We start from the raw sequence: 25,781 nt of genomic DNA, 5'->3' as shown, positions 1-25,781 counted from the left end.
TGCTTGGATGGGGATGAGTTGATCTGGTTCCGATGATGTGTTGAAGCTGTTAATTATTCAGATGGCTGGATTATGATGATGGTTGAGAGAGATTATATTATATTTATATATTATATAAATTATATTATAATTTCTGTATAGGAAAACAAAACATTCAAATAATTATCTGCTTTAAACCACAGAGAGTCTCTGGGTTACACTTTGCTGTGGTTTGTAATTACTTTCCTGTGTTCACAAAACCAAGGCATGCCATAGGGTTTTCTTTTTTAGTTTTTTAACATCAAGACTAAATTTTGTCCATACTGCTACCAATACTGACGAACGGACGGAGGCAGTTACTGTGAGCAGCTGTTGTGGTTTGGTGCTGCTTTAGTGGTCGGAGACCATATTGTTATCTTAATAGAAAACATTTAAAGATTAGTATTGCAGATACACATTTAATTTAGGTACCCCTTCTCCCGGATGTCTGTCTCTATAGCGACGCATCAAAAGTTTTCCTTGACTATAGACTGCATAGTATGCAAGAATTTTAGGGGAATTTAACATTGTCAGGCAAACAATTTTCCTGTCAAAGTGTGATTCAATTACTTGCGAGAACAGACAGGGCAGAAACTTGGCCTTTCTGTGGCCAAAACTGGTATTTTGGTTTCTTCTGGACTTGCTGCAGACTCCTTCAGAATATACTTCCTTCCTTTCATACTTTAGTATTTCCTTATGGATACACATGTAACACTATGCATGATAGACATGCACAGAAAATGCACACTGTATTTACTAAATTATAAGGTGACCCCAAATTTAGGGGCATAATAAAAGAAGAAAAAAAATGAAAAGGCCTGAATATAAGACACCCTACTGGGAAAAAATTAAAACTCATTAAGTTTTTATTGCTCTCACACGCTCGTTTACTCTCTCCCATGGTTCCTTTCAATGTCTCCCTACCTTCTTCACCGACCACTTTTATATCCTTGTCTCTTTTACAGTAGTTCCGCTCTTTCTCTTGCCTCTTCTTGTTCTTCTGTCTTCTGTGTCTACTTCTCCCGTGTCTTCTTTTTTAGTCTGCTTCCGCATGATCCAGGCCTCCCGAAGCACTCCCGCAAAGGGGCGAAGCCTCCAGGCACACTCTCTCACTCGATTAGAAAATAATCAAGCAAATACAATATTTACAGACACTCAAAGATCCAAATATAGACATATGAAGGCCCATATAACAATATAGATTGTTTCTTACACTGCAGTACTCTTGGTCACAATGAAGCATAGTCTTGGTTGACTGTAAGGAATGTCTTTCTGCGTCTGTAATTCTTGGCAGTGGTCTGCAACCCAGTGGGACAGAAACCTATTGGGCGATCAGGCTCCCTGTAGTGCCATTGCTCAATGGGCTGGTAAAAAGGGCAATTTTCCCCCAGTCTTTGGCACTTTTTGCACTTCGGACCCCTACATGCACTTTCTATTTTTGTATACACTAGCCCCAGCCTTATGGTTAGGTGTGCAGTGTATACAGGGTACATTTTTTATCACATCAACCTAAGGGCTGTGGCTTGCTCGGGGGCCACTTTTGTATATAGTTTTTTCAAACGATTGCACTGATTTTTGCATTTTTTAATTATTTTATTATCAAAACGACATTCAGTACACAGATTTTTCAACACTGAGCTGGGAGCTGGGTCCCCTAAAAAGGCCATTTTTTTCTTGTGAGGAGGGGAGTTAGGTAGCTCTTCTGAGTCCCCCCTCCTCCTCCAGAGACTGTTCCATTGGTGCCAACCCTTGTGGGTGGGGACCAGGAAAATCCGGCACTCCTGCAGGCCTTATAGCCAGGGAGAGAAGGAAGTGGTCGCGTATTCCTTGTGGAGTGCGACCCCTGAGGAAAACAAAGAAGGGGACTTGGTGTCCACCGCAGCCTTATGGCACGTTTGGCACAAGTAACTTTTTTTGTTGTTTCTTCACTGCCAAGCCACCTCCTTGTTTGCTCCTTCCTAACTGACTGATGATCCAGCGATGATCCAGGGCCATTTCAAATTGCACTCCATTCTTCTTAGACTTGAGTACCCATACACAAAGCTTTATCATTTGGTTAATAAAACATAATAACCCATTATGTAAATATCAAAATAATAAAGACAAACTAGACTGGGTTAATCCAAGGAAATGTCGCTTTGATTTACAAGATATTTATGTAATCTCACCTATAGCTCCACACAGCGATCATCGTTTTTTACCTATATTTTGCACAGTACCCCATACCATCCACTCAGTATGTAAACCATGCACACAGAGTGGATGATTACCAGTCAAGGTGCGGAATTATAGATGCCTTACACTACAACTAGAGTTCAGATTGAGTTGTCAAATTGCTTAAAACTGGCTTCCTTTTGCCAACTTTGATCCACCACAGCTTGGGTCAACCTGATTTCAGCTTGACTCTTGCTAAATAGTTGAGGATTTAATGTAACTGACTGCTAGTGAGCAGCGTTGTGATGTTTCCCTCTAACTGAAACAGAAGTGAACCAGCTCCCAAGACTAGTAAAGCCTTTACAAAGTAGGGATTAAGCAGAGCTCCACACTTGTGCCCTTATAAGTGTAAAATAGTACTGAACAATGTAACTACGTTGAGGGTATCAATTGTGATTAGACATTGAAAACATTTAGCCGAATGGCTTAAATTGTTGCTTGTATTGCCTCCTTTCAACGGAGGTTTCTGTAGTTACACTTTTTTGTTCACATTTGGCATATGGAGGGACGTTTGCTTTAGTACAAGCTATGAGTATGAGTTGTACTCTACATGCACCACTGTTATCTCACACAGTGCTTTAGAATTTTAGTGATGTTTTTTATCCGTGGCTATTCTATTTAAGTTTTTGTCTCTGGCCTTACATTGGATTTGACCATTTGGAAGTGTTATAACAGATTAACATATAGACACTCTACCATACTGTTAAGTAAGTTCCGTTAAGAAATATACTTATAAGTGTCTTACAAGACATATGTTTAACACCACTGAATGAATTACAAAATGTAAAGCCTTTCTTCTTTATGTTTTTTTTTTTTTTTTTTAGAGAGATATAGGATTCAAAGTGAGCAATTTGAAGATCTTTGGCTTGTTACCAAAGAACTAATTTTACGTTTTGAGGATTATTTTCGGAAGCAAGGAGTAAAAGACTTCACATGTTCTTTCTCTGGGCCAGTGCCGCTGCAGGAATATTTTGAGTTAATTGACCAACACTTTGGGGTAAGTTTATCTTGTAACGTTTCAGAAATGTGTAGTAATTCTTATTTATGACAACTTCACTGCATACTTGGTGTGATGTAGGGCTGTACTCTACCTGAAATTGCTGTCATGATAATGAATGACAGTTAAGCCAATTTGTAATTTACCTTTTCACATGTTGTTGCATTTTCTTCTGCTATGACAACCAAGCCTGTTAGCCCGTAATCACCCTCTAGTGCCAAATAACTACAGAGTAGTATTTTGTGAGATTTCCTTGAATAAGGCAAAATTTTCAAGGATCAAAATTTAAAGGTAACAGTTTTACAGTTTTTTTTTTAATTTTTTTTATTCTGACTGGATCTGTTATCTCTAGTTTGTTGCTTATTAATTTAATTACTCTGTCCTCTGTTTTTTAAGTTTCCTAGCAATTTGTCAGTGTCATTGTCCCATCGGAAATCTGTTTTTGCTAAAGTTATGAGATAGTTGGCCCTTTTCTGTGACACAGAGGTCTTAGAGTGCCTTGGTTTGATACATGGACAGCGTATACGATAACTCCCTAGAAAGTTGAATCTGTTTGGATTCGACCTCTCTCCTGTTCCCGGCCACATACAATATTATGTGACCCCTCATGACTGGTTTCGAGGCCTCCCAGAATAAATTGTTGTTTGCATTTTCAAGGTTATTGTCAACATAGTTGTTCAGCTCGTGCATCTGAAATTAACAAAATGATTCTGAGTGGTACAAAGATGTCAGAAACCTCCAATTGTGTAAAAAAGTGTTTCTGACTATTACCTTCACCTACATATTTTGTAAATCTGCCAAGAATGATTGCTGATCTTGCGTTAAGGGCATAGATATTGACCATCTTGAATTGTTCACCGTCCACCTGCAGCTGGACAATAATAAATCTCCGGGTCCTGAATGGATGTTCCCACTGTATAAAACAGACCCAACATTAATAGGATGGAAGCTCCCCTGGATTTGCTAGAATGGAAAGCCGGGAAGCAATTTTTCTCACTTAAAGTTTTATTGAGATTTTCACAAGGTGACATGAATGGTACAATATGCAGTGGTGAAAAACATACAATAGTCTCACAACAGGACCATGGGTTATCGGTTGATCATATCTTTCAGGCTATACAATTCACACGAAAGAAAAATCCCATGTAAATTATATTTTTACTAACAAACTAACAGAGCAAAAAATTTACACTCTCTGGGAAGAAAGAAAAAAAAGGGGGAGGGGGGAGAGAGAGAACAAGAAATAGGAGACAGAAAAGATATAGGAAAAAGAGAGGAAACAGCTAGCCCTCATCAAACGCTTTCACATACCAAGGAGTATGCATATCACCTAATATTACAGCCCTTTGGTGTATGGCAGAATGTGTGGGTATAATAATCATCCCAATGTTCCCAAGTGGACTGGAAGAGATGCATAGTGTTTGAGGCCGAGTGAGCCATCTGTTTATATATACGGGTCGTGAAGACCGAATATAAAACGTCCCAAATCGTAGGGGGAGAAGCCTCTTTCCATATACGTGAAATACAAACTTTTGCTGCTATTAAAACATGTGCCAGGAGCTTTCTATGTGAGGACCCCAGAGACAGAGCCACTTCCACTCCCTCCTCCACTGGAATATGAAGCAGTCGAGAGATGAGATGGAAACTCCACCATGTATGTAACATTGTTCCAACTTCCCCATATTGTCTCCAGCATAATGGAGAAGCGGAGGGAAACATTTTGGCAAGTTTAGAAGGCACATAGTACCAACAGAAAAGAACCTTACGGTTGGTCTCAAAATGTGTGACATTTTTTGATCCCCTCTGAAAGGCCGCAAGAGCACGGTACCAGGCCTGGGCATCATACTCGCAACCTAGCTCCCCTTCCCATTGAATCATGTTTGGAAGCTTGTCATCAGACCCGTGATCCAACAGAGCCGAATAACAGAAGGAGATAACCCTCGAGACATGAGGTGCTTGCAGACAGAGCTTAACAATTGGTGTATTAGGACAGGTAGACATAGGGTGTCTGAGATGTTTGTGTAGGACATCACGAATCTGCAACGCTACATCAATGCATAATAGACACAGTAGTTTAAAGTAAAATAAAACAAACACAATATGCACGACCTCCCAATCTCGACCATAGCATTCCAAACATCAAATAGAGCCGAAGGTATCCGAAATAAAGGGAAAACTCAACAGTAAAATAATAACATAATAAGAGGGAAATACGATAATCTTAACCCTCCAACACATTTCTGAGGGCCTAAATAAGATTACCTAAGGAGAAATGAGAAACCAGCTTTGGCCGAAGAGCAATCTCCTGAGAGAGCCTTGCAGAACCTCGGTATAGGTTTCAGGCGTCCCCAAGGTACTCAGCACATAGAATCTGTCTCAAATCCGTAAAAAGGAAAGCAAACCACAGGGTAGTTCCCCATGAGTCAAGTAGAAACAGGCAAAAGCCCAGACAGAACTGGGCCCTTGTCAATCCGCAACGTCCGCATCCTCTTGGACCAGGTTCCATTGTTGTAGGTGAAGTTGAAGGCCCTCTGTGGGCACTCAAACAATATGAAGAGCACCACTCCTGGAAATTAGTAGCTTAGTGGGGAAGCCCCATCTGTATGGTATGTTGTTTTTGCGGAGAGCCAGGGTGATCGGAGCAAATGAGTGATGCTTGGTAGGAGTCTCAGAAGACAGATCAGCAAACAGGTGTATATGGATGTATGGTGCTAAAGAAAATAGCTTCTTTAGCGGAGTAGTAATGAAGCCGCAAGAACACATCTCCGTTGACGGTAGGTGCTTCGGAACCCTATGGACCAGATCAATGCATTGCTCCGAATTCGGTGTGTCAGGTAAGAAAAAAACAATAGGCCTTGAGGCCGCCATCCGTCACCTCTTCCGAAATGCCCCTGACTCTCAAGTTCTTTCAGCGAGAGCGGTCCTCCATGTCAGCTATTTGGAGAGTAGTCTATCATATTTATCTTCCAACAGGTTGTGACGATCTACCAATTAATTTAAGGTTGATGTGAAATCTTTGAATTTCTGCTCCATGTGTTCAGTGCGCTCACCCAGGTGGGCTAAATCTTTTTTTTTTTTTTTAAATCCGTAATCATCCCTTTAATGGCGTCCATCATGGAGTTCTGCATAGTGTCTAGCATGCGTCGTAGGATCACCGGGGTCACCGGAGCCGCCAGGTCTAGATCCAATTCCTCCTCATCATTGTCTGGTTGCGATGGCAAGAAAGCAGGCTCGCCGCCATCTTGAGGCCCACCGCTCGGCTGCACACCTTTAGAAAAATTGTGAGGAAGCTTATTCAGAGTTTTCTTAGAATGCTTAGAGGACATCCTCGTCTCTCCAGGAGCCCGGAAAAAACAAGTGGGTGAGTATAAGCTCGGTAAATCGATTGTTTAAGCCGCTTAAATGCTTGTGTGCTGGCAGAGCTACATACTCATGCGTCCATGCAGCTCAGTCGCCAGACCACGCCCCCCCCCAGAAGCAATTTTTCATTCGTGGTGCTTTCAATGTATTCACTGATGAATCATTCCAATGATTTTCTTGTAAGAAAATAATATCAGGGTGGAGTTTAAGGCGAGTTAGGGCTTTTTCCCTTACTAGGGAGTTCAGTCCCTCAACATTCAAAGGTAGTTTCTATTTACTATGAACTGTTGGCCTTACTGGTTTGATTTAAGGGCATCTAACTTCTCCTGGCCCATGGAGATGGTCGTTCAGCTAACTTTCCTTCAGACACTTATCCAGAAGAAGAGGAATGCATGATGCCATTCCTCAATTTTTGTAATTGATTGATTGCTTTTATGAAAGTCCTTTTTATGGAAATGGAAGGGTCCAGAATTGTGTTACTGCACTATAGCACCTGTCTACTGGAACCTTAAGGGGTTCAACTTTTCACAGGGTACCTTGATGAGCACACATTTATTACAGCAGGAATGTAAAACAAATAAGATCATGGAGCCGCAAAATAAAAGTCACGTTTAATCATTTATCATCATTCTATGGCAAGAACCAGCTGGCAATTTATTTCTGTCTCAGACATGGGGCAGAGCATACAATTGTGCAAACAAAACAGTGTTAGATATCTCCAGGTATCATCCTCATCAGAGTCTCTTGAATTTACTAAACATATCAAATTTGTCTTTTACTCTTTTGGTATTATATTGTCAGGACCCAGGCAAGCAGGTCGGGTAGGAGTCCAGTTGTAAGGGATACCAGGGGCTCTGTCTGTACCGCTTGTATCATGACTGAACAGGCACACAACAGACAGAAAAGCAGGACTGGGATTGGCAAGGCAGAGACCAAAGCCCTCTGGCATGGCACACGGCTAGAAGCCCACTGGCACTGCACACGGCTGGAACGTGGCTTGGCAGCTTTAAGGCAGGGCACACGGCTTGGCAGCTTTCAGGCAGGGCACAAGGCTTGGCAGCTCTCAGGCAGGGCACACGGTTTGGCAGCCCTCAGGCAGGGCACACGGCTTGGACAGGTAGGTAAGTCTGGGACACGCTAGGGTCTGGTACACAAAGCTGGATCATGAACGTAGTCAAAGTCATACACAGGAGATCAGAACATTAGCTGCTGGCAGACTAACAGGAACCGAAGCCAAACAATGCAAAGACCCAGGCTCAAGGGCAGAGCAGGTATATAAGGGCAGGGCTAAACTCAGATAACATGGCTCTGCTGTCTCAAGTAATTAGAAAGGGGTGCTCCTGAGAGGGAAGGGTGGCCACTAGTGGCTGGAGGTAGACATAACAATGTTAAAATTATCACATAGCTCACTGGCCACTTTATTAGGTACACCTGTTTAATTGCTTGTTAAGACAAATAGCTAATCAGCCAATTACATGACAGCAACTCATTGACAGCAATGCATTTAGGTATGTAGACGTGTTCAAAACAACTTGCTGAAGTTCAAACCGAGCATCAGAATGGGGAAGAAAGGGGATTTAAGTGATTTTGAATGTGGCATGGTTGTTGGTGCCAGACAAGCTGGTCTGAATATTTCAGAAACTGCTGATCTACTGGGATCTTCACGCACAACCATCTCTAGGGTTTACAGAGAACGATCCGAAAAAGAGAAAATATGCAGTGAGCGGCAGTTGTGTGGACGAAAATGCCTTGTTGATGTCAGAGGTCAGAGAAGAATGGGCAGACTGGTACAAGATGACAGAAAGGCAACAGTAACTCATATAACCACTCGTTACAACCAAGGTATGCAGAACACCATCTCTGAAAGCACAACACGGTGAGCCTTGAAGCAGATGGACTATAGTAGCAGAAGAACACAATGGGTGCCACTCCTGTCAGCTGAGAACAGGAAACTGAGGCTACAATTCGCACAGGCTCACTAAAATTGGACAATGGAAGACTGGAAGAACATTGCCTGGTCTGATGAGTCTCCATGACAGCTGCGACAATTAGATGGCAGGACTTCGGTTTGGTGGTGGTGTAATGATGTGGGGGACATTTTCCTGGCACACTTTGGGCCCCTAAGTACCAATTCAGCAGCTTTAAATACCGACAGCTTACCTACTTCCAGCAGGATAATGCACCATGTCACAAAGCTCACATCATCTCAAATTGTTTTCTTGAAATTGACAATGGCCTCCAAAGATCTCAATCCAACAGAGCACCTTTGGGGTGTCGTGGGACGGGAGATTTGCATCATTTTTGTGCAGCCAACAAATCTGCATCAACTGTGTGATGCCATCATGTCCATATGGACCAAAATCTCTGAGGAATGTTTCCAGCACCTTGTAGAAAGTATGCCAGGAAGAATGAAGGTAATTCTGAAGGCAAAAGGGTGTCCAACCCGGTACTAGTAAGGTGTACCTTATAAAGTGCCCAGTGAGTGTGTATCATTCGTCTCCTATTGTTTGGCTGTATATTATTCAAGTGATATACTAAGGTTTGAAGGACAGTGTGACCAAGGATTCACATTATGACTTTGCTGCAGTGTGGAGGGGAGAGTATCTAGTATCATGTGTGCTGGGAGTAGGTTTCCACTAGAACAAGCTAGATCATGTTGCATGCAAGAGGAGAGAATGGGTGATACATTATGTTGTGTGGAGGGAGGTGAGAGGCATTTTGATTCTGAATGACATGGGAGGCTGCTGCATAGTTTTGTATGGAGGGAGGAGAGGGTCTGGCTTAGTGTTGTGTGTCTGTGTGCTGGGCACTAGATAATGGTGTGATTGGGATGTCTGCAGGATAGTGTTTTTGTGTTAGATCTGTGTTGCCAGATAATGTTCTTCGTGGGTGTTGAGGTGCTGCTGGGTAGAGTTTTGTGTCAGTGGAAGAAGAGTTAAAACAAAAACAAAAAACAGAGAGGTATGAGACAGAGAAGGGTGAAGCCAACATTCTATTAATGAGATGCAAATATACTAGTTTAACTGTATTAATCTATGGTACCACATTATCAGACTAATGTATATGTGAATAAAATGAAGGCATTTTTATTGGTGGATAACTGCATAGTAAAGCAAGCTAACCTCATTTGACCCTTTTGCGGGCCATCTGATGAAAGTCTTGCATTTGTTTTCTTTTCCAGACCCCTGCACTTCTTCTTTAGAGCAAATTGAACAATGCAGCCTTTAAATGGCAGATTTCCAACATTTCCATGATTTATAATACACACATCATTTGGTTGTTGAGGGAAGATACATTACACACATTCTGGAGCTTCCACTGTGCATTCGGGTCTTGTGAAAATGGTTATCAGCTCTCCACAAATAATAAATCTGCGTTTCATGCTTGACCAGTGGAATGTAATGTATTTTAAAACATTTACTACTTAACATTTACTACTTAACATTTACTCTGGCACTTTGAGACTCAATCCAATTGAGACAATTTGCTCATTATGAATAGGCTGACCTGCCAACTCATGTAAATGTATGCATAATATTACATTGTTTACTAACTTAATCCCTTTGTTTTATATACAATCATTTTACAAAGACATCACTGTGTCTATGCGCATACCAACCGTTTGAGTCTAAGTCTTAAGATTTTTAAAGGAGTGTCAGGGTAAATAGGCAGATTCTCAAGATGATACAGTCTAGTGCTGACTCCTACATTTTCTTTTTTCAATTTCATGAAGCCAGACCTTGCAACCTTTTTCACATTAACATATCATGATTGTCATCCCTGTCTGAACAGTTAAGAATATTATAATTTACTGACAATGTTTTAGAATTAGAAGATTACTGCTGTTATCTATACTTGCAAACTCTAAGGGCTTGACCCCAAGTATTTGGTTGAATCACTACTTCCCCAAGCAGGGGAGCTGTGTTTGGTCACGCCAACTACCCCGGCACTTTGTTGCTACTCCTCACCAACTAAAGACTTACAGTACAGTCCCTCCCCCATGTGCATCTGGCCCCACCCATGAACACCTTACACTACCTACGCACAAAGCCACTTCCCCAGAAGACGAAATTCTCTTAGTAGCCTACCTATGTATAATCCTAGAGTTATTGTTATTGTGTTATCACAGTGAGTGAGCAGAAGAAAAATGGCGTTCAAATCAATAATTGGTGTCACTATCCTTTGACTTTAAAACAGCATCAATTCTTCTAGGTACACTAGCACAATGTCAGGAATTTTGTAGTTAGCTTAATGTATGATTAAACTATTATACCAAACAGGTGGTTATGATCTTCAGCTGAATATGTAGGTTGAAACACAATTAACTAGAACATAAACTGTTGGCTTGAAGGAATAAAACCAGGTGAGGAACAGCCAAACTCACTAACAAGATGAGGATGCTGAATACAGTTTAATGTCAAAAAACATACACTAGGTACACACACAAGGTAGTTATACTGCATCAGCAAGGTCTCCCCTAGGCTGCAATGTCAAGGCAGACAGAGATTTCTAGATGCCAAGTTCTTTTAACCCCTTAAGGACCGGGCTCGTTTTTTCTTTTTGTACCCTGTGGGACCGAGGCTGTTTTAATACTTTTGTGGTGCTTGTGTTCAGCTGTAATTTTCTCCTCACCCATTTAGTGTACCCACATAAGTTTATATATTGTTTTTTTCAGGACAAGATGGGCTTTCTTCAGATACCATTATTTTGATCGTATCATCTTATTTACTATAAAAAAAATAAAAAAAACATGGTGAAAAATTGAAAAAAAAACACATTTTATGACTTTTATTTGAAAAATCTTTTACTCACCTAAAAAAGCAAGTAAAAAAACTAGCTAAATAGATTCTACTACTTGTCCTGAGTTTAGAAATACCCAATGTTTTTATGTTTTTTTGCTGTTTTTTGTAAGTTATAGGGCAATAAGTACAAGCAGCGTTTTATGATTTCCAAATCTTTTTTAACAAATCTGGTCAGTCTGCCTCCATCTCCTCTTTGGAACATCTTTGAAGCCGGTTAACTCAATTTAACCCTGTCAAACCATATATTTTTGAAAGCTAGACACCCCAGGGTATTCCAAATGCTGTTATTTTAACCCTTTCCATGCACCAATTATAGAACTACACTTTGTCAAACTTTGTAATAGTATTTTTTTTTTTTTTCACACAAATTGTACTTTAGTTATATATATACAGGTCCTGGTATATGTCACTGTCAAACAACACCCCAATGTGTGTTCAGGAACATCTCCTGAGTACAGTGATACCCCACATGCATGGGTTTGTCAGATTGTTTGGCTGGTAAAGGGCTACTTTTGGGGCATGCGTAATTCAGGTAGTCATTTGGTCATTCTGCCTCCATCTCCTCTTTGGAATATCTTTGAAGCCGGTTAACTCAATTTAACCCTGTCAAACCATATATTTTTGAAAACTAGACACCCCGGGGTATTCAAATTGCTGTTATTTTAACCCTTTCCATGCACCAATTATACAACTACACTTTGTCAAACTTTGTAATAGTAATTTTTTTTATTTTTTTTTCCACACAAATTGTACTTTAGTTATAGATATACAGGTCCTGGTATATGTCACTGTCAAACAACACCCCAATGTGTGTTCAGGAACATCTCCTGAGTACAGCGATACCCCACATGCATGGGTTTGTCAGATTGTTTGGCTGGTAAAGGGCTACTTTTGGGGCATGCGTAATTCAGGTAGTCATTTGGTCATTCTGCCTCCATCTCCTCTTTGGAATATCTTTGAAGCCGGTTAACTCAATTTAACCCTGTCAAACAATATATTTTTGAAAACTAGACACCCCGGGGTATTCAAATTGCTGTTATTTTAACCCTTTCCATGCACCAATTATACAACTACACTTTGTCAAACTTTGTAATAGTAATTTTTTTTATTTTTTTTTCCACACAAATTGTACTTTAGTTATAGATATACAGGTCCTGGTATATGTCACTGTCAAACAACACCCCAATGTGTGTTCAGGAACATCTCCTGAGTACAGCGATACCCCACATGCATGGGTTTGTCAGATTGTTTGGCTGGTAAAGGGCTACTTTTGGGGCATGCGTAATTCAGGTAGTCATTTGGTCATTCTGCCTCCATCTCCTCTTTGGAATATCTTTGAAGCCGGTTAACTCAATTTAACCCTGTCAAACAATATATTTTTGAAAACTAGACACCCCAGGGTATTCAAATTGCTGTTATTTTAACCCTTTCCATGCACCAATTATACAACTACACTTTGTCAAACTTTGTAATAGTAATTTGTTTTATTTATTTTTCCACACAAATTGTACTTTAGTTATAGATATACAGGTCCTGGTATATGTCACTGTCAAACAACACCCCAATGTGTGTTCAGGAACATCTCCTGAGTACAGCGATACCCCACATGCATGGGTTTGTCAGATTGTTTGGCTGGTAAAGGGCTACTTTTGGGGCATGCGTAATTCAGGTAGTCATTTGGTCATTCTGCCTCCATCTCCTCTTTGGAATATCTTTGAAGCCGGTTAACTCAATTTAACCCTGTCAAACAATATATTTTTGAAAACTAGACACCCCAGGGTATTCAAATTGCTGTTATTTTAACCCTTTCCATGCACCAATTATACAACTACACTTTGTCAAACTTTGTAATAGTAATTTGTTTTATTTATTTTTTTCACACAAATTGTACTTTAGTTATAGATATACAGGTTCTGGTATATGTCACTGTCAAACAACACCCCAATGTGTGTTCAGGAACATCTCCTGAGTGCAGTGATACCCGACATGCATGGGTTTGTCATGTTGTTTGAGATTTAAAATGCCACATTTGGGAAGTGCGCTTTTTTTCTCCATTTTGGTCAGTCTGTACCTATGCCCTATCTTTGAGCTCGGCCACTCCAATTTACCCCATCAGCCATTTTTTTTAATATTAGACACCCCTTGGGTATTTGAAGTGCTTTTATTTTAACTCTTTGTTGATATTTTTGAGAAATCTTAGCACTTGCTCAAAATAATAAACTTTATTTTTTGATTTTATTTAATTTTTTTAATACTTTTTTTTATATTTTTTTACACATTTTTCTGGTACTGGATGGTTCATCTAGTGACATCACTGCATAATTATTTTTAAATGTTAGCACTTTTTTTTTTCCCCTTTTTTTTTTTAATTATTTTTTTTAATATTTTACTAATCACATTGTGATTAGAAAGCTGGGCTCCATTGACTTGCATGGTTGAGTGCAGTACCTGTATTCAACCTGCAAGTGGAGCCAGAGTTCTCTAGAGGGTCTGGAGACCGTGTAGCGAACTCTTTCATCTTTATTGTTTTTTTTCCCGGGCCGCCGCCATCTTGCTGATGGCGAAGATCACCGGCAGCTGCGGCTGTGACCGCTCTCCGGATACCATTAGGGAGGGATCTGAACAATTAGGAGATGTGGCTACATCCTCATCCCTCATATTTGGAACATTACTACTGGAAAAGTACACCAAGCATCAAGTAATGTATGTGTGTCGGAATGATCAGTAGAAACGAACATAGTTTTCAAAAAGCTGTGTTTGTAGAAACAGTTTTAAAACAGTGATGTCCAACTCAGAGTCCTGTTATCCACAAACACAATTGGATTCCTAGTTAATACTTAGAAAATCACAATGTTTTTGTTTAATTACACTCATTTTTCTGAAACTGATTGGGTTGATGTCTCAAGGATGACATCCTTGGTCCATATTTACTACTATATTTGTGTTGTTCCTGTTATTCTGATTTTAACCAGATGTTCCATTGCTTATATCATTAAAATAATATTAATTTGATAACATGTCCACATAATGACAGCATTCCATCCTGTTAAAAAAAATTTTTTTTTATTTGGCCTCTAACATAACCAGTCAGTGCATAATCTGGCACTGGGAAGTCATGGTAGGGTTCAATCCAGAACCCAGCTACTAGGAAAGAATGCATTAAAAGCCTGAAAATCTGCATCCTCGTTGCCTGGGCATAGCAATCCAAGTGATTGTACCTCTTAGTGGTTGGACATCTGCCTTCAGTTAAGTAAATTAACTGCATTTCTAACTAAAATGCTGCAATTTCTACTGAAAGTGTGTTGTGACTGCCCCTGTGTAATAATAATGACAGTCCCTAGCTTTATAACATTTGGCAGTACATTTACTCCCTTCTGTGTGAGTAGCACTTTAATGCCTTTTGTGATGCAGAAGCTAATGTTTCTTCGTAAAGGATGGAGATTACCAATATTTTAGTGGAGCATAATATCTGGTTCTTTCATTTGTGATGTTCCATTCCACAACAAATAGTAGCAAGCCATTAAGTACGTGTGAGTTCCCATTACATTATGGGATTTCCCATTACATTATGTTTCCTGGTGTTTACGTTTCTAAAGATTATATTCCGCAGTGTATAATCAAGATCCTTGTTTAGGAATTCCCAAGCTAGTGTGTCTAATACTCCCATGACCCCAGTGTTAATTTACACTGCAATTCTGAAAGACTATTACACTGGGGATGGAATGTTTGCCCATAATTGTTGTAAATTAGGAATGACATAGGACTATATTAATTTGATAAAGGACATTTTTTTGCTCATTTAAATAATACAATTAGACACATGCCCTCATTTATAAAAGGCTAAAAACACAAATGTAAAGCAGTTACAATGAGTACTATAGACCATGGAAATTTAAATACATATCCACATTAAACTTTTTTAATGAATACAAATGCATCACTGGTCTGGTACCTGTTTTGTTAGTGGAGTTTGGTCCATAATGTTAATATCCTTAAACTGCAATTTTAACATCTGACCTTATACAAAACATGTTTTGGCTAAGTTATTTTTGATTGAAATCAATATTAACCTTGAAGAGGGTTGGTTTGACCAAAAGTGAATATTGTACTGGCATTTACTGCATATCAGCATCAACTAAATAGAGTATATTTCTTTTTGTGTTCTTTATTTTTGAAAGTCAGATTTTTGTTATCAAACAGAAGGAACTCTACAATGGCTTCCACAGGCATGGGTAAGAGGGGGTGCTCAGGGTTTGATGCTTTTGGGGAGACAGAAGCTCCTAATAGCTTCTCTTTAGCTGATGTACAGCACATGCTTCTGTTGTATGTTACATGAAGTATGTTACTTAAGAAGTACAATAATCTGTCCATGGTTCCTACTGAACAAAGCAACACATCAGGCTAGAAATATCCTCGGTTGCAACAGGTCCTGTGAGCATTTTACTTCACATGTTGGAACCACTATGTGGGTGAAGTTATATAATAGGTGCCCTGACCCAGCAGTACTGCTATCATTTTGTGATGACTACTGATTGTGTTTGTATGGAGGTCAGACAGGTGTACACCATCCCAAATTAAATTATCAGATTTAAAGGCAGTCCATTTATTGCCTAACCTCACACTTCTTCAATAAACTATTGTGACTATTGTAACTATTTGTTGACAAAAAAGATAAAACACAAATATAATAAACATGATATGGGTTGTATTCTATGTGTTTACCTTGAACTGTGGTCACATTGTAATTGCTGTATGCTAGCTGTTTATATGATAAGGCTGGTCTTTTATAGTTTTTATTATTACCATAGTTTTTCTGTAACATAGAAATAAAATTGATATTGAATTTAAACTTAGGATTTACTCCACTGTATTTTAGTTGCGCCTGGATGCAGAGAAATATGACAGTCTCTTATCTGAGCGTGCTGTACAGTTTCGTGCAATACAAAGACTTCTTCTTACCCGATTCAAAGATAAGACACCTGCTCCATTGCAAAATCTGGATACCTTACTGGATGGAACATACAGACAGGTAAGAAAAGTTGTCTTTTTTCTTAACCCAGATAGCTCTGTCTGAGTATGACAATGCAGCATCTAACATGAGCACTAGTATAGGCACAAAAAAATCATTCTCATCACCATACCAATCAGTGGAGTGTTTATGCTGGTGGACCACTCTTGGTTGCTATGGTGATAAGATACACCTACATTTTTTCCTTAAATGTGATTGCTGCTTTGATTTTTCCTTTGGATCATATCAAGCTGCCTTCCCCAGTCTGCCCTGTTTTTAACCCCCTGTTTTTATGTGACTAAATTAGCAGAGCCACTTAGTTTGCCACCTTAAGTCTGATGACATATTGGGTACTTTTAGAAGGGGTTAATATGGGGTTAACGCGGTACGCAGCAGCTTTGCTGCCAAGTCCATACGAGCAACTCTACTTGTCCCCGGCATTGGCCTCCTCTGCCATGAACTAATGAAGTACACCTGCTCTTCATTGGTTATGGCAGACGAGCCCCCTGCTGGTGACCAATAGAGTCGCTCGTACAGACTTTTAAAATCCTGGTGCCGAAACTCGGCCGGGGGAGACCATTGGCCTCCCTGCTCCAGGAGTTAAAGGTCCGTACGAGCGACCAATAGAGTCAAACTTTTAACTCCTGACGCAGGACTTGGCCCGGGGAGACCATGGTCTCCCCGCTCCAGGAGTTAAAGGTCCGTACAAGCTTTTATGGACCTTTAACTCCTCACAGTGAAACTCCGCCTGGGGAAAGGTCCGTACGAGCGACCAATAGAGTCATTGAGCAACAGAACAACAGGCCTGCTTGTGTGTTTTTTAAGAAAAGATCAAAGGCTTTAACAATGACAATTTTTCACAGCATTCTTTGCTAATTTTTACCAAGGGTACCAATATTAATGGAAGGCACTGTATCAGCAAACTACAATTGTGATTTATAGGTGGGCCCATGTTCATTTAGTATGGTATTGTCTTGATTAAAATGGTGGTGTTTTTGGTTTTTATCCAACATACAGTTTTGCATATATTTTAATTATTTCTGCATTATTCATTTACCATCTGCCATATTATGTTTCCAAACAAATGGTGTGCTGGTAGAGAAGTGAGGAGATCTGTCTAAGGCAGGGGTGTCCAAGTTTTTTCTGCAGTGGGCCACTTCATCAGAAATGTATGTGTGCGTGGGCCACACTCATTTTTCACTGAGAGAAAATATGGCCTATTAGCTTTATAATGCATACTAATACAGGGTTAATTTCTCAAAATGCCGAAACAAAAAAAAAAACACCGAAAATAAGCAGCGTCTCTTGCTCCGTCGAGGGGACGCAGGAACCCAGCGGAGTCACGTGAATGCTCGTCACCTCACGTGACTCTGCTCCGTTCCTGTTCCCCTGGGCAGGTCAAGAGAAGTTCAAAAAGACTGCACGCAATGCAGATGGAGACAGCACCCCTGCATAAGTATGCGAGCGGTACCGGAAGATCTGCAGTTCAGGTAAGGGTGGGGGAGGGTTATGAATGAGTCTCCGTGAATGAGGGAATTAATGTTTGTGATGAATGAATATGCATGTGATAGCACGGCTGTGTAAGTAGGGTTGGCAGGGCACAGGGAGGCTGTAGGTTATGTGCATGTATTGGCTGCTTGTGCATGATAGGAGTGTCATTGCTATATTAAATATATATGATGACTAACAGCAATCACACCCCTATCATGCCCAGGCATACCCAGATTCCAGCATGTACTGGCTGCCTGGGCATGCTAGGAGTGTGATTGCTGTTAGTAATCCTATATATTGACTATAGCAATGACACTCCTATCATGCACAAGCAAACATAGTAGCAAAAGCTAAGATCCACTAGGGGGCGCTCGTGTATACCATTCAGTGTAAATGGAGAAATGAAGACAAAAAAAGAGAAAAATAACTAATAGTGTAGATGTAGAGATAAATGTGATACACAGTATATATCCCGAATTTCTCACTCACAGTGTGTCTGTGTTGATCAAGGTACAGTCGAAGTAAGCCTCGGGGTCCACATATGAAGTGTATGTAAGAAAGCACAAAAACAGAGGGGATCCAATAGTGTGGTACTGTTTTCATACTGTTTTCACCCGGAGAGTGTTATTTAAGGGTTGCAGCTGTGTATCCAACACACGGAAAGAAAGGAAAGTTACATTTTGTTATTATTTTATTTCTTTTTTCCTTGGACTGGTTTTCACCTCTCATTCACTTTTAGATATCACAGTAGCAAAAGCTAGCAGAAATTACACTTCTATCATGTCCATTGGTAATACTTACATTTTTTTTTTTCCTGCTCTCCTCCGATGTGATGACCCTCTCCTTGCCACGAGGAACACCTTCTGTGGACCGGCCCCCTCGAACGTCACGTGTTCAAAGCCGCACAACGGCTGTTTTGAACTTCGCGGCCGGGCCGCCACTTTGAATGTGGTCTGCCGGTCCGTGAGTGAGCAGGACCGGACGGGCCACGCGTTGGGCACGTTGGGTCTAAGGGATTCTGTGCCCCTTAACATAGAAATAATTTCATAGCTAAGAAAAACAATAAACAAACAAACCAGGAATCGTTAACATTGCAGTTATTGAAAACCATAACACATGCGCTATTTGGCATTGCATTATGGCGTTTTATGGTTCTTACAGCATTACATTCAAGATTGAATTATGCACAAGTGATAAAGTGCTGCTGGCCAAGCTTTGTATGTATCAAGTAACACTGCTGAGTACTATATTTTCCATTTTGTTTTGCAAAGATTTTCCATATGCTTCTTTCCTGTGCCACTTCTGCCATTTACCCTTTCTAATATCACAGTCAGTACATTGTATTTTTTTTTTTGGGGGGGGTATTGCTACAGAACCTTCAGCTTCTACTTACATAAACATTCAACGCACAAGGTGCTATCCACTGATTTTTAAATATCATATTACTATCAGTATAATGCACCACAAATTATCTCATTTCACTGAAGCCTTTAGCTCTCGCTCCTACACTCTTCCGTCTTCTTTCATTCTCATTAACCCTTTAATAGACCCTTACAATGATTCTATTATAGTGATTTTCTAATTATGGAAAGCATGTAGTTATAATAAGATATTCTAAGTTTTAGCCTTAAGGTTAAAACTTTGATATACCTATGAGAAAAGCACCAGCTGGAGAGCTAAACTATATGAAAATAATATGAGGTATCTGCCGCAGGCTGTGTGTCCCTGGGAATCTGCGGTTCGGCTTCATACTGTAAATGCCCAGATACTCTGGGTTAAAGCATATGTATGATAGGGTGACCACATTTTAATTCTGCCATTCAGGGACACACTATGAAGTGCATGAGATCACACACACATATATATGCACAATCACTCCCTCCGCTCCCGCACCAAAAAATAGGTATAGATCAAATAAACAACGCATGTAAACAGCACTGTAGGTATTGATCAACTGAATAAGACATACAAACCCTGTATATATAAATAATCTATGGAAACATAGCATAACAGGTTTGAATCAACAGAATAACACACAAACCCAGCTTTGCAGGTATAGATCAATTGAAATTCACATAAAAACTCAGCATTAAAGGTATAGATAAACCCCCCAAATTACAGGCATAGATCACAGGTTGCACAACCCAAAGCCAACCCTGGCGTCCCCACTGCCCACATAGAACCTGACCAGCACCCACATAACACACATAGGACTTGCCATCTTTGTCCCCAAACATACCAGCATGAGTCAACTTTGTCCCGAAACAGCCCGGCCTGTGCCATCTTGGTCCCCAAGGCTCAAACACCCTGCTTGTGCCATCTTTGCCTTCCACAAATCAATTATACATCTATGGTACACACAAACACTTTTACAGTCACTCACTAATTCACACTTTCATTCACACAATCATTTACTCATATTCATTCATGCATTCTCAAAAATTCATTAATTCTCTCCCTCATTCAGACAATTCATCCACACATTAATTAATTCTCTCACTCATTCACACAATTCATTCACACATTTAATTCTCTCACTCATTCTCACTCTTTATTTCAATATTCTTACTACCCTCTTTCTCACGATCTACCTCCCATTCTTACTTTCTACCCCCTCCCTCCCTTATCACTATCTACCCCCTCTCCATCCCTTCTCACTATCTCCTCCCTCTCCCCCCATTGTACTTGACTTCCAGGAGTCCTGTGGTGGGAGGGAGAGGCCTCTTTCTCCCTGCTCCGCCGCGGTGCACAGTGCTTCACTGCTGAATGCGGGAATATGACATCATAGGCCTCGCGGAGGAGGCTGAGGGGCGCAGAGTGGTTGCTGAAAACTTAATGAGCGACCACTTGGCGCTCCTCTGTCTCCTCCGCATCAAAAAAAAAAGGAGCTTTAATTCCGGGACAATGCATGTCACCCTAATGTATTGTCACCCTAATGTATGCCCATTTTCTTAAATAGCAACAATAGTACAAATTGTTTCTCTTTGATGTCTTTCTGTCCCTTCCTACTTAGCTTTACTTTTTCTTTATGTAAGTGATAGCCATTTACCTCTGATTAACTTGTAATCCGAATGTATAAGATATATATCCTGTAATGTGTATGTATGCATTTCTGGTTTTTTCACCTACTTATTTCCAGCTACTTTTTCCAGCTAAATATATGTGCATTGTTTTCTTGTCAGAATACTTAATAAAACATGCAGAATATATGAATTCTGAATATATGAAGACAGCATGGCTCGACATAAAGTTATTTAAAACGTTTGACCCATGTAAAAATCCACTTAAACATAATTAAGTTTAAAAAATACATGATTGAAAGGATAAATTAAGGATTTATGGGCTGGTAGAGCTATTAATAGATTAAAGAAAAATACAATAAAAATACAAACATTGGGGTACTTTTTCTTAATGGCTTGCAAAGCAGTTTATGACCGGGTATTGTGGACACCCTCCGACTGTCAGGGGGAAATTCCCCGCACCGGTGCGGGGAACTCTCCTCTCTGACAGTCGGGGAAGGTCTGTGCGATGGACGCAGACAACCCCCACTGCTAACCTCACCTCCTTCTGGCTGCAGCGGAAGTTGCCTACGCGAATCGCGTAGACGTCTACCCGCTGCCCGGACAACACACCGGGGAGTCAGAAGCACCGGTAAGTTTGGGGGGGTTACCAGACAGGAGGATCCAGGTCCCCAGCAGCGCTGCAGGAGATCTGGATCTCAGTCTCATAGTCAGACCTCTATTTGAGGTCTGATTATAAGACGATCCCGATTATAAATACGGTACATTCACGCTTGCCTTTACATATAAACATCCTTGCGTACAATTTCCCTTACATATGCTTACCGGCCCTTACACAGTCACTTTCAAAACACAAGTCTTTCTCGTCCCTTTGTCTTTTTTTTGTCTCTCTTTGCTTTTTCCCTATCCCTCTCCTTTCTCTTTCGTCTTTCTCCACATCGCTCCTCTTTCTGCCTACCTCTGCCCCCTTCCTTTATATTCCTTCTTATCCTATTGGTCCTGTGGTGCCGGCGTGAGCAATGAGAGATGCCATCATATCCAGGAGCTCAGCATCAATAGCTGGTGCACAGCATGAACAAGTACTTAATCAGATCTGAATGAACAGACCTCTTGCTGTCTTCATTTTGGTCTGGTTATAGGGATGTTCTGAGACCTGTCTTCATCTATCCTTTTGTTTGTACTGTTTACTCACTGTTCAGTACTGCAGATGGCACTGTGCAATTATAATGGGTTTCTGCAATTAGTAGTAGTAAGTAAGTAGTAGCGAAATTGCATCACTGACATGCAATTTTATAGGATAGTTAGAGTTCTGATTTTGTTGTCATTAAAAATTACAGTCTCAGATCCTTGCCAGCCAAATTATGTGATTTAGATTAAGATTAATACAAATTGTACATATAAGATTTTATGGAATATGTAGGATTTTGTAGTATGTCTCTTAAGGTGGTTGTTGCATTAAAAACCAGGGGCCACAAATTGCACTTGTGAATTGAAAACAATGAATTATTTTAACATTCTCATGTGGTACTTTTGAGCAGCGGAAGCTTGAATTGAGGATTAGTAAATTCACCTGTTTAACTGGGCACCATTATAGATTCCAGATGGAACTTCAGGATGATTACATCACAAATCTCATTTTAAATCAAAAACATTATTAAATGTTTCAAGTTTTTCATTAAAGATTTACACGGTTAAACAACTACACTGTTAACATAAAGTCTGTTTGGGATAATTTGATTTATTTTCTAAAGGAACTGGACTATTGATAAAACAAAAAAGCTAAGAAAATCTTGACAATTTTGGACAGAAAGGAAGGTATAAATCCCCTGTGACCTTCTTCCATTCCGTGCAGTGAATAACATTGCTGTCGCCGTTATACTCACCACCTGTTTCATAACTGAGGTATGAGCGAAGTTTATATGCACCTGCCTTGCTCTTTGTCAGCCAGTGAAATTATGCCCCTGTTTATGGATTTATGTGATCCTCTGAAAACAATATCCAGGAAGAATAGCCTTTCATTATTATGGGACAGGGGTTTAATGGTGGGAATGATCTGATCAAAAGGCCGTGTTTTTAATTTACAAATCTGATACTTCAGGAGCTATTCAACTGTATTCATTTTAATAGTTCTTTTACAGAATTCATTTTTATGTATGTTTGAATTAAGGGTAAAGTTTAATTGGTTAAAGTGTAAAAAAAAAAGAAATAAAAAGAAGTGTATAGTCAGTTACATTACCTATTGATGTGGCAGAGCTTATCTTGAGACTGATAATAGCTACACATCCAGTTCCTGTAATGCAGTTCCTTTAATGCAAATCAGTGGAGTAGTTCCACATGTTATCCTTCTGTCTTTGGGCACTCATGACGTGGCTCAAAACAATTACATTAAAGGTGCGCTTGCTAAGTTTATAATGTTTACTTTTAACTCTGCGCATATATTTCTAGGTTTTCATGTATAGTTAATGTATCCTTTCTTACGTGATATTGCTTTTTGACATATATCTGCAGTGAAAAAGAAATGTGTTTATTACATGTGAAATATCTTTCATTTGAGCCATGTCCTCTGTAATCTCCATGCACCCACAATATCCTATTTTTGAAAAATATATTCATATCATTTTGCATGCCTACAGTTAGAACCTCAGATGATCTATTTTGGTGAAACAGGAATTATTCCCAAAACCTTTACTGAGGTAAAAGTAAAAGCCACAGTTGTACAATTATTTTTCAGAAAACATCTTTATAGGTCATACAGAAACTGGACAAAACCATACAATATGTGTGGGCTACTACTTGTGCCAAATGGCAGAAACAATATAAAAGCTGTACTTTATTTTGTTAAGCATTTGCCACCCAGTAAATGGCCACCCAACGGACATAACTTGAAAATTACTGGTTATAATAGGTGTTCATCTCATGTCGGTCGTGTTAAGTAGTTCACTGTTTTATACATATTGGGACACTTTTAATTAGGGTTATTTTTCTGTAACTTTTGATTTTGCTCCAGTTATATGTGACATTTTTGTGAATCACAGTACATAAAAGATACACATCAGGGGGTGGTTGACAAGGGGTGAAACTGCCCCATAGGCTGTTCCGATTTGAAGATTTTGGCCCACCGCAGGGAAAATTTGTTTTACTCTATACAACATAATATTGAAGTGTGCTGGAGATTAGTTCCTTCTGCTGAACTTACTTTGAAGAACCTTGAAGGAGACTTTTCACCTCACTGACGAAGATTTATCTTTTTGACATACGTGTTGTGTATGAACAGTGTCTTTAAAAATTCAGGGGGCACTTGTGGTCCTAAGTCGTTAGAGTATATTATTATTTTTGGTGAAGGAAGCATGTTAACGTTCGACTCTTAAAATATATGGTTAAAACTAGACTTGTGGATTCGTATTTGGGCAAACATGAAAACGAACACGAAGGGTGCGTTTTCTTTGTTCAGCCCGAATACCGAACAAACGAACATGGTGGTGGCAAAATGTATATGAAGACAAAGACGCACAACACGAAGAATCTTCGCGTTCGTCTACTAATCTACCTGGTCCCTTCCCCATCTAGACTACCTTATCTACGCAGCATCGCTGGGGTTAACGGAACCTGAAATCCATAGGTTCGCATGGCGGTTTAACTCCTGACGGCGCAACTAGTCCTGGGGAGACAATGGTCTCCCCGTTCCAAGAGTTAAAGGTCCGTACAAGCGACTCTATTGGTCGTTCGTACGGATCTTTAACTCTTGGAGCAGGGAGACCAGTCGTCTCTCCCGGCCAAGTTGCGACACCAGGATTTTAAAAGTCTGTTCAACATCTTTTTATTGCACACACATACAGTGTATAGATATTCAACAGATGTCTGCCTTCCGAGGACCTGGCTTCATGACATAGAAAAGTTTACCCCATTACCTCGTAGTGGCCCAAGACAGATTTTACTGAAATATGTCAGCTCGAAAAATGTGCATAAGTTTTACTGAAGTATAAAAAAGTGTAACAAAATTAAACAAGTGTAAATGAAATATATAATCGCTTAAAAATCGCACCAGCCCCAAGGAGATCAAGAAACCACACTGAAAGTCGCTTCTATGCTTGACACAGTACACATCATTTGGATGTCCCAACCTTGTTTCCTGTGGGTTAGATGGGCAATAACTAATTAAGTAAATGGATAAAATAAATGTTGCCAAAAATATAATCTTTCCAACCCCCTCAACCCATTTATTAACCCATCTTTTAACATATATGATGTATGACATTTCCTTGGTCCTCTCTTCGTCCTGTGTTGCTTCAAGTAAAATTGCTTTCTATTACCCAATGGATTAAAGCAAAACAGGAACACAGTTTCCAACCTGATATATAAAACATGTACTTTCTTTATATATGGTATGGTGATAATTGCACTGGTGAGTTTTTGCGTGCCCATGACTTGCATTAATAATTTTTTCCTTTGTGGAATTTAGAATGCCTCTTCACAAGTTCCAATTTATTTATGTTATCCTTATACTCTTCGCTCCTACTTAGCACATAGCCCAGAGCCAGCTAGGAGGAATGACTGTAAGGCATATTGCCATAAGTATCTGAGTTAGGGAAATCTACTTTATTACATTATGTATGTTGTGCAATACTGGGATCCAGAAAATATACACGTATATGCACTGTTTGGTACGTAGATATCTTTATGTATATATAATATTGTTCATTTGCTAAAATAAAATAAGCTAGTATCACAGAGGGCCAAAGGAATTGTAGGTTATTCAATCCAATTATCCTACCAGAACGCCATAAATTTCATTTTAAAAGCCTGATTCCAGTGATGTCATAATTGTTTCCCCAATTAAAATCAACAATTAGCTGACACAGCTTGGCTAAACT

The 25,781-nt window shown here is 39.8% G+C and overlaps 1 protein-coding gene across 1 annotated transcript in view; it reads left to right on the top strand.

The window, feature by feature from the left end:
• LOC149286670 (protein PTHB1) overlaps positions 1-25,781 on the top strand; it is a 269,256-nt gene that overhangs the window by 159,774 nt on the left and 83,701 nt on the right. The window contains exons 17-18 of the mRNA XM_089493849.1: positions 3,057-3,229; positions 16,268-16,420. Of these exons, the coding sequence (XP_089349975.1) occupies positions 3,057-3,229; positions 16,268-16,420 (326 nt within the window). The remainder of the gene's footprint in view (positions 1-3,056; positions 3,230-16,267; positions 16,421-25,781) is intronic.

This window comes from Sceloporus occidentalis, unplaced genomic scaffold (genome assembly GCF_023333645.1).
Source record: "Sceloporus occidentalis isolate IW3139 unplaced genomic scaffold, rSceOcc1.0.p SCAF_67, whole genome shotgun sequence".
Classification (NCBI taxonomy): Eukaryota; Metazoa; Chordata; class Lepidosauria; order Squamata; family Phrynosomatidae; genus Sceloporus; species Sceloporus occidentalis.
This window is presented reverse-complemented; position numbering and strand designations above follow the sequence as displayed.